This window comes from Bombina bombina, chromosome 11 (assembly GCF_027579735.1).
Source record: "Bombina bombina isolate aBomBom1 chromosome 11, aBomBom1.pri, whole genome shotgun sequence".
NCBI lineage: Eukaryota > Metazoa > Chordata > Amphibia > Anura > Bombinatoridae > Bombina > Bombina bombina.
In genome coordinates this window covers 77247994-77265637 of record NC_069509.1, presented here as the reverse complement: position 1 = coordinate 77265637, position 17644 = coordinate 77247994, and the positions used below count along the sequence as shown (strand labels likewise).

Here is a 17644-nt window from a genome sequence, read left to right as displayed (position 1 = left end):
CGCCAAACATCTTCCCTGTTTGTCGTTTACTCTGGACAGAGGAGAGGTCAAAAAGCTTCGCAACCTCTCTTTCCTTTTGGCTTCGGAGCATAATTCGCTTAGCCTATGAGACTGCTGGACAGCAGCCCCCTGAAAGGATTACAGCTCATTCTACTAGAGCTGTGGCTTCCACCTGGGCCTTTAAAAATGAGGCCTCTGTTGAACAGATTTGCAAGGCTGCGACTTGGTCTTCGCTTCACACCTTTTCAAAATTTGACAAATTTGATACTTTTGCTTCTTCGGAGGCTGTTTTTGGGAGAAAGGTTCTTCAGGCAGTGGTTCCTTCTGTTTAATCCTGCCTTGTCCCTCCCATCATCCGTGTACTTTAGCTTTGGTATTGGTATCCCATAAGTAATGGATGATCCGTGGACTGGATACACTTAACAAGAGAAAACATAATTTATGCTTACCTGATAAATTTATTTCTCTTGTAGTGTATCCAGTCCACGGCCCCCCTGTCCTTTTAAGGCAGGTCTAAATTTTAATTAATCTACAGTCACCACTGCACCCTATGGTTTCTCCTTTCTCGTCTTGTTTCGGTCGAATGACTGGATATGGCAGTGAGGGGAGGAGCTATATAGCAGCTCTGCTGTGGGTGATCCTCTTGCAACTTCCTGTTGGGAAGGAGAATATCCCACAAGTAATGGATGATCCGTGGACTGGATACACTACAAGAGAAATAAATTTATCAGGTAAGCATAAATTATGTTTTTTTCTCATGTCTTGTTACTTTTTCTTATCAGGTGAACCCTGATACCGGTTACATTGATTATGACAGACTAGAGGAAAATGCTCGCTTATTTCACCCAAAGTTGATAATTGCTGGTAAGTAAAGACACTGAAAACCCTTAAAAGCTTTTCGTTGCAGATTAAATATTCATAGCCTTGACATTTTGCTAACAGTACTAGCCTCCTGTTCCACCAAACGCTGTTTAATTATCTCATTAGATGTGAAGTCGATCTATTTGTAAATCATCTCAATCAACAAATTAGATGTTCAGAAAAGTCTGATCCAGAAGAGCCTATTGTAACTAACACTTGAAGCTTAATTTTCAATTTTGTTCTTCCCCTTTATCATTAACTTCCAGGTGTAAGCTGCTATTCCCGTAATTTGGACTATGCACGGATGCGCCGTATTGCCGATGAGAATAACGCAATCCTTATGGCAGACATGGCTCACATCAGTGGACTAGTGGCAGCTGGTGTGGTTCCCTCTCCCTTTGATCACTGCGATGTTGTTTCTACCACAACACACAAAACACTTCGTGGCTGTCGAGCTGGAATGATCTTCTATCGTAAAGGTAGGATCAGCGGGAGGCTGGATGATAATGATTTTAACTGGCAACACTAGACAAACCATTAAGTGGACCGTTTACAAAGTGGTTTTTAAAGGGACACTGGCATTAGAGCAGTAATCTGTAAGAGTTAGAGGTAGCACTTTAATATGACTATATGTGGTGTTTCATTGGCCAGAGATAGTTAACATACTACTGTTTGTTTTCTGTACTTAAGTTGCTATTTTTTGAATAATAAAACTTGTTTATCAAAGTGGACACCAACGATACTTGATCCATATTCAGGAGATCAAAAAGTCAACTCCAAGTATTAAAACATCAATTTTTACCCAATCACCCCACATAACGTTCAACAAGCCTTTTATATCCGTTTTCTTACCTTTTGCTTCAATCCTACCAGAATGGATTTTTTTTCTAGTTTTAGACTCCTCTGTCTCTGCCTTTACATTTTTTTTTTTTAATTTTTTTTTTTTTTAGTTGTACCCTTTTGGGATTCATTGCTTAGATGTTCTCAGGGGTTGATGCAGCATATATGTAAAATGCTGACTGGAAAATATAACCTAAACATCTCTATGTAAAAAAAAAAAATAATGCAGATATTTTACCTCAAAATTTCCTCAGTGGCCATAAGCATCCAATCAGATTGCTAGTCCTGCGATTTACAAGGGAGCGTCCATCTGGCATGTGCAGGCACAATCATGTTGTTTCTCCCCACAGCTTACTATGAGATTTTGGTAAAATCCCATGAGATCGTAGAAAAGCAAAATGTGAATTCAGCATTAATAAAGCGGATAGGCTGATTTTTATTTATTTCTTAACCATTCAGATGACGGTAAAAAGAGTAGCTCTGAATCGCAAAGCACTTACTCTGGTGATCTAAAGAAATTTTAAAGTAAAATATTTGTTTTGTTTTCTTAAATAGAGATGTTCATGGGATATTTTCTTGCCAGCTTTTTTCAGTTGTATGAAAGTTTCCTGTGGTGAAGTATTTTATATAAAACATCACACACTATATAATATAACTTCTTAATTCACATCATGGACATCTGAATATGATGCAGTGATAAATCCTTTAAAGGGACACTAAACCCAATTGTTTTCTTTCATGATTCAGAGAGAGCATGCAATTTGTTTTTTGTTTTTTAAATCTTTCATTTATAATCAATGAAATGAGTACCATAAAAGACAGAAGACAAACAATAAATATAACCCCTGTCTGGGGTAAAAAGAAAAGAAAGATACAAATTTATATATATATCTCTTTCACATGAAATCTAAAATACAAAGCTTTGTCATTTTTGCTTTCCTTTTCTCATAAGCACAAGATACTCCACCACATTATATAACTTCACATTATAAGTGCCTATCAGAGAAAGCATAAATTTATATCCCAGCTGGGCCACAAGAAGATAAAAGAAAATTATACTGTCTGTATATAGTATAGAGGTAGCCCTCAGTTTACACCGGGGTTAGGTTCCAGAAGGAATGGTTGTAAATCGAAACCGTTGTAAATTGAAACCCAGTTTATAATGTAAGTCAATGGGAAGTGAGGGAGTTAGGTTCCAGGCCCCTCTCAAAATTGTCATAAGTAACACCTAATACATTATTTTTAAAGCTTTGAAATGAATACTTTAAATGCTAAACAGCATTATAAACCTAATAAAATAATCACACAACACATAATATATAATTAAAGGGACACTGTACCCAAAAATTTTCTTTCATAATTCAGATAGAGCATGCAATTTTAAGCAACTTTCTAATTTACTCCTATTATCAAATCTTCTTTATTCTCTTGGTATCTTTATTTGAAAGGCAAGAATGTAAGTTTAGATGCCGGCCCATTTTTGGTGAACAACCTAGGTTGTCCTTGCTGATTGGTGGATAAATTCATCCACCAATCAAAAACTGCTGTCCAGAGTGCTGAACCAAGAAAAAAGCTTAGATGCCTTCTTTTTCATATAAAGATAGCAAGAGAACAAAGAAAAATTGATAATAGGAGTAAATTAGAAAGTTGCTTAAAATTGCATGCTCTATCTGAATCACAAAATAATTTTTTTGGGTACAGTGTCCCTTTAAACTATATTAAATGAACAAAAATATTTGCTAAACAGCATTATAAACCTAATAAAATAATCACACAACGCAGACTTCACTTGCATTTTTCTGCAAACAGTTCTTTCTATGCATTCCAATCTGGACTGATTTATAGACGAGAAGATCTTGTTCCTTTGAAATCTGCTCAATAGCTCAGGTTTGGTTAAACTGATTAATTTCAGCTTGCTTGGCTTTGTTGCAACACAAGCGGACAGCTCCACCTACTGGCTATTTTAATAAATTCACTGCTTCTCAATGCTTTTCAATAGCAGTCACATGACTGGTAAAATAGGTTGTTATTCTGAAACGGTGTAAATTGAACCGTTGTAAAACGAGGGCCACCTGTATTAACCTAATTATATGGAGAAGGAGGATGAAACATGTATCTTTACATTGTTTAATTATACATCATCAATTTCCCTTTTCTTTTTCTACCCTCTCTTCCTCCTCCCCTTCCCCACCCATTCCCTACCTCTTACTTCTAACCCTTCCCTCTTTAACCTATATCAGAGATAATACAAAGGAAAAGGAAGAAGGGGGGGGGGGAAGGAAGGAAAGGGGGAAAACCACGCATTTACCATATCCCCATCAAAACCATTTTGGTATTCCTTAGCAGATGTAGTAGGTATTCACTTTCAGTTAAGGGAATGCTTTTATAAACAGTGACCATTTAATGAAGAACCTAGCGATATCTTCATCATTGTCTATATTCATATTAAATTGTTCAAGGATACATTGTTTTTTTTAACGCAATTTTTAATTTCCTGAATACTGGGGACCATGCACATTTTCCACTTTTTAAAAATAAGGTATCTAACTGCCAATATAGTTATATTAATGATTTTAGCATTGAGCCGCTCGTCTTCTGAGTCAAAATTAAGAAAAACTATGTTCATCACAGACAGATTTAGAGGGGAGACCTTCAATATTTTGCAGAGCCAAAATTGAACTCTGGACCAGACATTCCTGATTTTCGGGCAACTCCAAATCATATGCAAAAGGTCTGCAGAGGGAAATGAACATTTAGGGCAAGCACCAAAATTGGTGTTTCCACATTTAGTTCCTTTTTCCGGAGTAAAGTAGGTCATATATAATAACTTCAAATGGGATTCCCTCCATGTAGAAGAGAGAGTTAGTCGAGCGGCCTCTTGAATTGAAAGGTGAGGTGACACAGAATCCAGTTCTTGATTCAAGAGTGTAGCCCAATTAACAGAGATTTTATCCAAGTTAATTGTACCTCTATCAGATACCAAGATCGTGTACAGAGGAGAGTGACATAAATCCATTCTTGGCCAGAGTAAGCTATTTTTCTATATGTCCTAAAGACCAATTCCATCCATAGTCATTCGCAAGTTTGAAGGCATAATGTCTCACCTGAAGATATGCAAAGAAATTTCTATGCAAAAGATTAAATTCCAGTCCAAGGGCCTCAAATGATTTAACGCAGTTTTTCTCTATATCGAGAATCTAAAGAACCTTGGAGAGTCCCTCAGCCTTCCATTTTAAAAACAAAGTTGATGGTATTCCTGCTTGAAAATGGGTGTTTCCAACAAATGGAATATATCTTGATATATGATATTCTATACCTAACATGTTACACATCTTTCTCCAAGCTAAAATTACACTATATATAGACCTGAGCTTTTTTATTTGAGGTGGAATATAAGCGAGATCTGAATGAATAAGCTACGAGAGAGAGGATTCGTGATACTGTTTTCCAGTTCGTTGTTCGTAACATAATTACGTAAAAATAGGCAGTCCGCCACTATACGAGCAAGGAATTAGGGGTGTCAAAAATAATCGCCATTGTGATGCATCGCGATGCAGCCATTAACGATGCTGCATCGATGCGGTGCAAGATCAGAATCGACTCAGGGTCAGTGACGTCATCGCACAATGTCACGTGACTGACTGATGTGAGGGCTTAAAGTAATGGCAGACAGAGTAAATATTGATTGATTCTATGTTTTTGAACATCAGCACGCTCAGTGCAGTTATCTGACAAGCGGACAGCAGCCTCGTGTAACACAGTGAATATTTCCTTGTATTATCGCTTCCCTGTTAACTGTTGCGGTCTCTGCTGCATGTTTCCTCTTTGTCAGACCCCTAGCCCAGCACCAAACGAGCATTTGAGTGTTGCTATTAGATATAGAAAAAGTCAAGTTTTACTAAAGTATCTAATAGCAACACTCAAATGCTCGTTTGGTGCTGGGCTAGGGGTCTGACAAAGAGGAAACATGCAGCAGAGACCGCAACAGTTAACAGGGAAGCGATAATACAAGGAAATAGTCACTGTGTTACACGAGGCTGCTGTCAGTTGGTCAGACTGCTTCTGCCCTGTCAGATCTCTCCTAGTCTTGAAGCAGGCGACACAGCAGGAGGGCTTAATTAATCACATTCACCCGGCCAGCACCGTTACCTCTAGGACAACTTATTGAAGCCGTTCAGTAAGTGGTTGGTGCAGCTGTTAATAAAGGTTCCGGTAAGAGGAAATTACATAGCATTCCTTCCCAGCTTCAGATCATCACAGAGCCGTAATAAACATGTTTAGAGAGCCTACATGATTGATTAGGTGACCCTTTATGTCAGTTAAGAGCCCTAATCATTAACGGTGACACTGCACTGCTCACACATACCATGCATTCCTTTCAAAGCTCTCCAATACCCAGAATACTAGTCTCATATGAGCTTAGGGAGCAAAATAACAGCCCATCTATGATCTAAGTCTAATATGTGACAGGGTATTGTATTGTATTATAGTTGTGCTTTGTATGTGTATATAAATAAATGTATATGTTACATATAAACCTATAGCCTTTTAAAAGCATATCTATTACCTTAAATCTGAATCCATTATTTTTATTTAAAAAAAAAAATCTATATCACACATATCCTATGTTAGTTATGTATTTGGGACCTGCTCTGCTAAAAGGCAATCATTTATACACCTTGGTTCATAAACTGCATTATTCCCTGACAAAAGAGGCAAGTCCAGAATTATTATTTAACATGCCAGGACCATAATACCTTATATCCTAGAAACATCCCCTTAGCAATCCCCTTTTTTTTTTTTTTTTTTATAGCAGATAAAATAAAAAAGGGAGTTCTGACTGCTTGAATTTGTTAATGAAAATCATGGGCAGTAATCGTGATGCATCGTAGAATCGAATCGTTACGATGATAATCGTAATCGAATCGTGAGACAAGTGAAGATGCGCAGCTCTACAAGGAATACATAATTATATGCCCGAAGGTCAGGTAAAGCCAGTCCTCCATATCTAATCGGCAGAGAGAGTTTTGCAAGTGAAATCCTAGACCTCCTATACTGCCATAAAAAAGATTGGAGTTGCGAATTGAAAAAAGTAAGATCCTTTTTTTTTTTTTAAGAGCAAGGGAATATTCTGAAGAACAATAGAGTATTTTAGGCAAAAGGATCATCTTGTATGCTGCTATACGACCGGACAATGAAAGGGGTAAATTCTGCCAATTTTTAAACATATCCCGAGTTTTTTATTTAAGATCTGAGTTATGTTAAGGGAGTACCAGGCGTCAGGATTAATAGAGACATTTATGCCTAAATACTTAAAAGAATCATATACTATGGCAAAAGGTATATTTGTACATGAGCTATCTGTCTGCCTAATCCAGAGAAGTTGTGATTTAGTTATATTTACTTTGTACCCCTTGAAAGAACCAAACTGTTGTATTATTGAAAGAAGTATGGGTACATTCATAGCTTTATTAGTCAAATATAAAAGAATGTCGTCAGCATAGAGTGCTATCTTTAATTCCTGCCTTCCGATTTTAATTCCTTCAAGTTGCTGTCTAATTGATATGGCAAGAGGTTCAATAGCAATGTTAAACAAAAGCGGCGATAGAGGACAGCCTTGCCTGGTTCCCCTAAGTAATCTTATATCTTGAGAGAGATGGTCGTTGACTATCATTCGTGTAGAGGCCGTATGGTATAGCCTTGCAATAAATTTAATAAAATTACCTTTTCAGGCCGAATGTTCTAAGGTGAATAGAAGATGATCATGATGGACTGAGTCAAACGCTTTTTCGGCGTCTATGGCTAGGATTGCCAGGTCTGCAGTAGACCCTTCAATTATCTGAGCAGAGGCCGAGGTATTCGAAAAATAATCTAACGTTAATAGAAGTTCCCGTATTTTAGCCGCAGAGTTCCTAGCCTTCATAAAACCCGCCTGGTCTGAATTGATAATAGAAGGAAGGAGGGATTGAAGCCGTTGAGCAAGAATTGTAGCTAATAGTTTATAGTCCGTGTTCATAAGGGCAATAGGTCTATAGGATTCCATCACTGTTGGGTTTTTCCTTTTTTTAAAATCAGTCATATAGGAGGCTGTGAAATTACTTGTAGGTTCATTCCCTTCTATATATATATAGAATTAAATAAAGAGGTAAGATAAGGTACAATATTAGAGGATAGTAGTTTATAAAATTTGTTAGGAAGCGCATCTGGGCCAATTGCTTTGTTATGGGCCATGTTTTTAATTGCAGCGGCTACTTCTAGATCATTAATAGGGGAGTCAAGTGCCTCAAGTGAGGCAGATGGTAGTGACGAAAAAGAAATCTTTCTCCAAAAATCCTCACATTCCTTAATATTAGATGATCTAACCGAATATATATCTTTATAATAATTAAAGATTGAACTAAGTCTTGTGGTGAGCTAAAAGTTTGCCCTTCTGTATTTATACTATCTATGAGCTGAGAGCCCATATCTTGTTTGACTAAATTAGCTAAAAGTTTCCCAGTTTTGTTCCCATGCCTATATAGTTTTGCAGAGAACCGAATCTCCTTTTGGGTAGTTTTATATAATAATAGAGAATCTCTTGCTTCTAGTGCAGAAATATATTTAGCCCATTTTTGCGGCTTCTTTTCCAATAAGTATGCATTATACGCATTTGTAACCACGCGCAGTAGTTCATTCTCACGTTTTTTAAATTTCTTAGTACGCGTAATAGTATATGCTAATATTTCCCCCCTTAGCACTGCTTTAGCAGTTTCCCAAAATAGAGCGGGAAGGCTTTAAGCTTCAGAATTAAGAGAAGCGAATTCCACAATCCTAGTTTCCAGCCAATTTTAAAATTTAAGATCAGAGAGCAGGAACTTGGGGGGGAAAAAAACGATTATTTGAAAATGGAGGAATACTCGCCTGAAACTCGACACAAATAGGAGCATGGTCAGAGACCACAATAGGTAATATTTGGGCCAAAACTTTATATTTACAAAGTCTTTCGTCAATCAAAAATAAATCTATACGTGACAAGGATTTATGTGCTTTTGAAAGGCATGTGAAATCACGTATGTCTGGATTTTGTACTCTCCATATATCTCTTACTCTTAGGTTAGAAAAAATTCTAGAAAACTTTTTGGACTCAAGATTATCCCTTTAAGACTTTTTAAAAGAAGTAGGCTGCCTCAACCTGTCAATGGGATATTGAGGCGCCATATTGAAATCACCGCCCATTATTAGGAACCCTTCTACACAGGTCATAAGCTTAGCTTGCAGTGTATCCCAGAATAATGCATTGAAAATATTCGGAGCATAGATATTACATAGAGTATATGTTAAATTAGCAATCTTAATTTTCATTATGATATATCTCCCCTCTTCATCTGATTCGGTGTATAATATCTCATAGTTAAGGTTTTTGCCCAGAAGAATAGCGACTGCACCTTTACGACTCAAACTAGGGGAAGAGAATACCTCTTTAACCCAAAGAGATTTAAGCTTGAGAACCTCTTGGGTCTTCAAGTGGGTTTCTTGTAAGAAAGCGATGGACGTACCAGCTTTCCCCAGATGAGATATTATTGTTTTCCTTTTAATAGGAGATGTAAGACCTCCTATATTCCAGGAGGTAAATTTAATTCCTGTGGACATGAGAATTATCTATACATAGAAGAGGGAGGAAAAAAAAAAAAAAGAGGGAAGAGTGGAGGGGGGGAAGGAAGAGACACAAGCATCTACCACCAAGCAGACGACAACACCACCTATGCCGTCTGACCCCATACTGAAAGAGCCCAAGCATAATTATGCAGAAAAAATGTCTATATGATTACTCCTATTCATTAAATATCCAGCTAATCAGGGGAGCAGTTTTTAATAAAGAAAGATTATGCCGCTGAGGCAGTATCAAAAAAGTGTGTGGTATTATTATACACTAACCTAAGCCTAGCCGGGTGCACAATGGTTGCACGCAGCCCTTGTTGTATAAATTTTGTGCATGCAGGAGCTAATTCCCTCCTTTTCAAGGCTGTTGCTGCTGCGTAGTCCTGAAACAGTAGAATTTTTATTTCCCCCAGATATATGGGTTGGTGTTTACAAAAGGCTTGTAAAAAAGTGACTTTATCTTGGTAATTCAGGAATTTGGCTATATAATTGGTCTTGGCCTTAAATTATTTTTAGAAGAAAGAAATGTTGGTCCTATCCTATGTGCCCGTTCTATGATATTAGGGTAGGTCTCGGGAAATTTTAGTAAACCTGGAAGTATATTTGTCATCAATTTATTCAGATCTTCAAATTGTTTTTCCTCAGGGACCCCAATTACTCTTAAGTTATTTCGCCTTGAGCGATTCTCCAAATCTTCTACTTTATTCTGTAGTTTAAGCAAAGCCATAGACGTAGCTTCCAATTTGGTATTATGCCTTAAAGGGACAGTATACTGTAAAATAGTTTTTCCCTTAATGTGTTTACAATTGCTTTTTTTACCAACTGCAGAGTAAAAAATGTATGAAAATTAGCTTTCTCCAACATAGGTGTGTCCGGTCCACGGCGTCATCCTTACTTGTGGGATATTCTCTTCCCCAACAGGAAATGGCAAAGAGCCCAGCAAAGCTGGTCACATGATCCCTCCTAGGCTCCGCCTACCCCAGTCATTCTCTTTGCCGTTGTACAGGCAACATCTCCACGGAGATGGCTTAGAGTTTTTTAGTGTTTAACTGTAGTTTTTATTATTCAATCAAGAGTTTGTTATTTTCAAATAGTGCTGGTACGTACTATTTACTCAGAAACAGAAAAGAGATGAAGAATTCTGTTTGTATGAGGAAAATGATTTTAGCAACCGTAACTAAAATCCATGGCTGTTCCACACAGGACTGTTGAGAGCAATTAACTTCAGTTGGGGGAACAGAGTGCAGTCTCTTACTGCTTGAGGTATGACACATTCTAACAAGACGATGTAATGCTGGAAGCTGTCATTTTCCCTATGGGATCCGGTAAGCCATGTTTATTACGATTGTAAATAAGGGCTTCACAAGGGCTTATTTAAACTGTAGACTTTTTCTGGGCTAAATCGATTGATTATTAACACATATTTAGCCTTGAGGAATCATTTTATCTGGGTATTTTGATATAATAATATCGGCAGGCACTGTTTTAGACACCTTATTCTTTAGGGGCTTTCCCAAAGCATAGGCAGAGTCTCATTTTCGCGCCGGTGTTGCGCACTTGTTTTTGAGAGGCATGGCATGCAGTCGCATGTGAGAGGAGCTCTGATACTTATAAAGGACTTCTGAAGGCGTCATTTGGTATCGTATTCCCCTTTGGGTTTGGTTGGGTCTCAGCAAAGCAGATACCAGGGACTGTAAAGGGGTTAAAGCTTAAAACGGCTCCGGTTCCGTTATTTTAAGGGTTAAAGCTTCCAAAATTGGTGTGCAATATTTTCAAAGCTTTAAGACGCTGCGGTGAAAATTTGGTGAATTTTGAACAATTCCTTCATGTTTTTTCGCAATTGCAGTAATAAAGTGTGTTCAGTTTAAAATTTAAAGTGACAGTAACGGTTTTATTTTAAAACGTTTTTTGTACTTTCTGATCAAGTTTATGCCTGTTTAACATGTCTGAGCTACCAGATAGACTGTGTTCTGAATGTGGGGAAGCCAGAATTCCTATTCATTTAAATAAATGTGATTTATGTGATAATGACAATGATGCCCAAGATGATTCCTCAAGTGAGGGGAGTAAGCATGGTACTGCATCATTCCCTCCTTCGTCTACACGAGTCTTGCCCACTCAGGAGGCCCCTAGTACATCTAGCGCGCCAATACTCCTTACTATGCAACAATTAACGGCTGTAATGGATAATTCTGTCAAAAACATTTTAGCCAAAATGAACCCTTGTCAGCGTAAGCGTGGCTGCTCTGTTTTAGTTACTGAAGAGCATGACGACGCTGATATTAATATCTCTGAAGGGCCCCTAACCCAATCTGAGGGGGCCAGGGAGGTTTTGTCTGAGGGAGAAATTACTGATTTAGGGAACATTTCTCAGCAGGCTGAATCTGATGTGATTACATTTAAATTTAAATTGGAACATCTCCGCATTTTGCTTAAGGAGGTATTATCCACTCTGGATGATTGTGAAAATTTAGTCATCCCAGAGAAACTATGTAAAATGGACAAGTTCTTAGAGGTGCCGGGGCTCCCAGAAGCTTTTCCTATACCCAAGCGGGTGGCGGACATTGTTAATAAAGAATGGGAAAGGCCCGGTATTCCTTTCGTCCCTCCCCCCATATTTAAAAAATTGTTTCCTATGGTCGACCCTAGAAAGGACTTATGGCAGTCAGTCCCCAAGGTCGAGGGAGCGGTTTCTACTTTAAACAAACGCACCACTATTCCCATAGAGGATAGTTGTGCTTTCAAAGATCCTATGGATAAAAAATTAGAAGGTTTGCTTAAAAAGATGTTTGTTCAGCAGGGTTACCTTCTACAACCCATTTCATGCATTGTCCCTGTCACTACTGCCGCATATTTCTGGTTTGATGAACTGCTTAAGGTGCTCGATAGTGACTCTCCTCCTTATGAGGAGATTATGGACAGAATCAATGCTCTCAAATTGGCTAATTCTTTCACTCTAGACGCCTCTTTGCAATTGGCTAAGTTAGCGGCTAAGAACTCTGGGTTTGCTATTGTGGCGCGCAGAGCGCTTTGGTTGAAATCTTGGTCGGCTGATGCGTCTTCCAAGAACAAGCTACTAAACATTCCTTTCAAGGGGAAAACGTTGTTTGGTCCTGACTTGAAAGAGATTATCTCTGATATCACTGGGGGTAAGGGCCACGCCCTTCCTCAGGATCGGCCTTTCAAGGCAAAAAATAGACCTAATTTTCGTCCCTTTCGTAAAAACGGACCAGCCCAAGGTGCTACGTCCTCTAAGCAAGAGGGTAATTCTTCTCAGGCCAAGCCAGCTTGGAGACCAATGCAAGGCTGGAACAAGGGAAAGCAGGCCAAGAAACCTGCCACTGCTACCAAGACAGCATGAAATATTGGCCCCCGATCCGGGACCGGATCTGGTGGGGGGCAGACTCTCTCTCTTCGCTCAGGCTTGGGCAAGAGATGTTCTGGATCCTTGGGCGCTAGAAATAGTCTCCCAGGGTTATCTTCTGGAATTCAAGGGACTTCCCCCAAGGGGGAGGTTCCACAGGTCGCAGTTGTCTTCAGACCACATAAAAAGACAGGCGTTCTTACATTGTGTAGAAGACCTGTTAAAAATGGGAGTGATTCATCCTGTTCCATTAAGAGAACAAGGGATGGGGTTCTACTCCAATCTGTTCATAGTTCCCAAAAAAGAGGGAACGTTCAGACCAATCCTAGATCTCAAGATCTTAAACAAATTTCTCAAGGTCCCATCGTTCAAGATGGAAACCATTCGAACTATCCTTCCTTCCATCCAGGTAGGTCAATTCATGACCACGGTGGATTTAAAGGATGCGTATCTACATATTCCTATCCACAAGGAACATCATCGGTTCCTAAGGTTTGCATTCCTGGACAAACATTACCAGTTCGTGGCGCTTCCTTTCGGATTAGCCACTGCTCCAAGGATTTTCACAAAGGTACTAGGGTCCCTTCTAGCGGTGCTAAGACCAAGGGGCATTGCAGTAGTACCTTACCTGGACGACATTCTGATTCAAGCGTCGTCCCTTCCTCAAGCAAAGGCTCACACGGACATTGTCCTGGCCTTTCTCAGATCTCACGGCTGGAAAGTGAACGTGGAAAAGAGTTCTCTATCCCCGTCAACAAGGGTTCCCTTCTTGGGAACAATTATAGACTCCTTAGAAATGAGGATCTTTCTAACAGAGGCCAGAAAAACAAAGCTTCTGGACTCTTGTCGGATACTTCATTCCGTTCCTCTTCCTTCCATAGCTCAGTGCATGGAAGTGATCGGGTTGATGGTGGCGGCGATGGACATAGTTCCTTTTGCGCGCATTCATCTAAGACCATTACAACTGTGCATGCTCAGTCAGTGGAATGGGGACTATACAGACTTGTCTCCGAAGATACAAGTAAATCAGAGGACCAGAGACTCACTCCGTTGGTGGCTGTCCCTGGACAATCTGTCTCAAGGGATGATGTTCCACAGACCAGAGTGGGTCATTGTCACGACCGACGCCAGTCTGATAGGCTGGGGCGCGGTCTGGGGATCCCTGAAAGCTCAGGGTCTTTGGTCTCGGGAAGAATCTCTTCTACCGATAAATATTCTGGAACTGAGAGCGATATTCAATGCGCTCCAGGCCTGGCCCCAGCTTGCGAGGACCAGGTTCATTCGGTTTCAATCAGACAACATGACGACTGTTGCGTACATCAACCATCAGGGGGGAACAAGGAGTTCCCTAGCGATGGAAGAAGTAACCAAAATTATTCTTTGGGCGGAGTCTCACTCCTGTCACCTGTCTGCTATCCACATCCCAGGAGTGGAAAATTGGGAAGCGGATTTTCTGAGTCGTCAGACATTGCATCCGGGGGAGTGGGAACTCCATCCGGAAATCTTTGCCCAAGTCACTCACCTGTGGGGCATTCCAGACATGGATCTGATGGCCTCTCGTCAGAACTTCAAAGTTCCTTGCTACGGGGCCAGATCCAGGGATCCCAAGGCGGCTCTAGTGGATGCACTAGTAGCACCTTGGACCTTCAAACTAGCTTATGTGTTCCCGCCATTTCCTCTCATCCCCAGGCTGATAGCCAGGATCAAGCAGGAGAGGGCGTCGGTGATTTTGATAGCTCCTGCGTGGCCACGCAGGACTTGGTATGCAGATCTGGTGAATATGTCATCGGCTCCACCTTGGAAGCTACCTTTGAGACGAGACCTTCTTGTTCAGGGTCCATTCGAACATCCGAATCTGGTTTCACTCCAGCTGACTGCGTGGAGATTGAACGCTTGATTTTATCGAAGCGAGGGTTCTCAGATTCTGTGATCGATACTCTTGTTCAGGCCAGAAAGCCTGTGACTAGAAAGATTTACCACAAAATTTGGAAAAAATATATCTGTTGGTGTGAATCTAAAGGATTCCCTTGGGACAAGGTTAAGATTCCTAGGATTCTATCCTTCCTTCAAGAAGGATTGGAAAAAGGATTATCGGCAAGTTCCCTGAAGGGACAGATTTCTGCCTTGTCGGTATTACTTCACAAAAAGCTGGCAGCTGTGCCAGATGTTCAAGCCTTTGTTCAGGCTCTGGTTAGAATCAAGCCTGTTTACAAACCTTTGACTCCTCCTTGGAGTCTCAATTTAGTTCTTTCAGTTCTTCAGGGGGTTCCGTTTGAACCCTTACATTCCGTTGATATTAAGTTATTATCTTGGAAAGTTTTGTTTTTAGTTGCGATTTCTTCTGCTAGAAGAGTCTCAGAATTATCTGCTCTGCAGTGTTCTCCTCCTTATCTGGTGTTCCATGCAGATAAGGTGGTTTTACGTACTAAACCTGGTTTTCTTCCAAAAGTTGTTTCTAACAAAAACATTAACCAGGAGATTATCGTACCTTCTCTGTGTCCAAAACCAGTTTCAAAGAAGGAACGTTTGTTGCACAATTTGGATGTTGTTCGCGCTCTAAAATTCTATTTAGATGCTACAAAGGATTTTAGACAAACATCTTCCTTGTTTGTTGTTTATTCAGGTAAAAGGAGAGGTCAAAAAGCAACTTCTACCTCTCTCTCTTTTTGGATTAAAAGCATCATCAGATTGGCTTACGAGACTGCCGGACGGCAGCCTCCCGAAAGAATCACAGCTCATTCCACTAGGGCTGTGGCTTCCACATGGGCCTTCAAGAACGAGGCTTCTGTTGATCAGATATGTAGGGCAGCGACTTGGTCTTCACTGCACACTTTTACCAAATTTTACAAGTTTGATACTTTTGCTTCTTCTGAGGCTATTTTTGGGAGAAAGGTTTTGCAAGCCGTGGTGCCTTCCATTTAGGTGACCTGATTTGCTCCCTCCCTTCATCCGTGTCCTAAAGCTTTGGTATTGGTTCCCACAAGTAAGGATGACGCCGTGGACCGGACACACCTATGTTGGAGAAAACAGAATTTATGTTTACCTGATAAATTTCTTTCTCCAACGGTGTGTCCGGTCCACGGCCCGCCCTGGTTTTTTTAATCAGGTCTGATATTTTATTTTCTTTAACTACAGTCACCACGGTACCATATGGTTTCTCCTATGCAAATATTCCTCCTTAACGTCGGTCGAATGACTGGGGTAGGCGGAGCCTAGGAGGGATCATGTGACCAGCTTTGCTGGGCTCTTTGCCATTTCCTGTTGGGGAAGAGAATATCCCACAAGTAAGGATGACGCCGTGGACCGGACACACCGTTGGAGAAAGAAATTTATCAGGTAAACATAAATTCTGTTTTTTAAGGTTTACTTCTGTATATTAAAGCTCTGATTTTGTGTTTTGAAGCCACAGCCTAATAAAATAGGTTGAGCTTGTAGGTATAATCAGATCTCATTACTGTATCACATTGTGCACATATACCTGCTTCTTTATCTTATATCTGTCCTTAAAACAATCACCAATACTTTGAGAGAACAATGGAAAATCAACATTTTATTACCTTATCTCTGCTTTATCACACTGGGAGTGTAATTTCTTCTGCTGGCTGTGTTTACAAAGCTTATCTATAGCTGGTACGCGCGGCCACAAACTTTCAGAATAGGTGGGGATACCACATGCTAAATTAACAATTTCAAATGCCAATATAAGGGTAAAGGAGCTACTTGTAAACAATTTAATACACTCCAGCAGGTAAAGTGGATCATTGGGAACAAATTAAAGGGGAGAAAATTTTTGAGTAAACTGTCCCTTTAAGGTGAGATCCTCAAGATCTGATACTCTTTGTTCTATTTCAGAGAACCTTTCAGAAAATTGCTTAATTTCTGTAGCTAATTGGGCAATGTCTTGTTTAATCTCTACTTTAAGAGAATCAAACTTAGGTGTAAGGGCCGTGGAAATATTAAGAACCAAAGACTGCACGTCATAGGGTTCATGAGGATTAAGAACGCCACATGGAGGCGTCTGTACCTCTACTGGAGCCTCTGCAACTGTTTTATGTTTTTTATCCCTTTGTCTGACCGACATGACTGAAGGTGGAGTTTTAGAATATGGATGTAAAAATGTATCCATATACTTTGAAAAATATGTGAGTGTGATAGCAGGGAACTAGCAGTCAGTTCCAAAGAGTGTTAAGGGGGGAGAGAGCCCCAGATGAAGAAAGAGAGAGAAAAACAAAAGAGGAAGGCTGAAAGTGCCAAGAATTATAAGTGTTGTGAAGTGAACCAATGTGAGTTAAAGAAAAAAGACAAAAAAAGTGAATTACGTGAATCAAAGACAGTCATGCTGGCGACAATGGGACCTGTATATAATTAGTTTGTGAGACCAATATTGCAAAGAACCATCTACGTCTTACAATTAGCCCTTTTTACAAAAGCGAAAGGGAGAAGGGAAAAAAAACTTTTCTTTCTCTCCCTTTTCTTTCTTCAGTATATTAGTTGAATAGACTTTATATGCCTGACATTTTTATGGCCAGTAATGCTAGCTTTTAATCTAAGAGAAAGGGAAAAAAAAAAAAAAAGAATTTCATTTATAGAGATAATACGTTCTAATAGTAATAACTTAATATGTGCAATGCCAGAGTGATGCCTTAGAAAAAGCAATGCATTAATGTATAAATAAATGTATGTTCAGGAGAAAATAGGTCTAGGATTAGGAGTGTTTTACAGACTCTAGAGTCTGAATTTTAACATTTAAAACTCCATAAGTCCCATTTAAAGAGATGTAAATATGCAGAATACAATGGCTATATCAGTCAAAATATTAGCCCAAAGTGCAGCTTGTTACCAACTATTACTATTACACATAGCAGTTAATATGCAGCTGCTGATATATATTGTATCTATCTTGTGTAAGTAGATGGGTTTTATACGTCTAAGATTTTTATA

General features: G+C 39.5%; 1 protein-coding gene across 2 annotated transcripts in view; it reads left to right on the top strand.

Annotated features, from left to right (window-relative positions):
- The window catches only part of SHMT1 (serine hydroxymethyltransferase 1), a 104719-nt gene that overhangs the window by 34480 nt on the left and 52595 nt on the right, over positions 1 to 17644 (top strand). For both annotated transcript variants that reach the window (XM_053694843.1, XM_053694844.1), the window contains exons 6-7: positions 783 to 864; positions 1128 to 1340. In XM_053694843.1, the coding sequence (XP_053550818.1) occupies positions 783 to 864; positions 1128 to 1340 (295 nt within the window). The remainder of the gene's footprint in view (positions 1 to 782; positions 865 to 1127; positions 1341 to 17644) is intronic.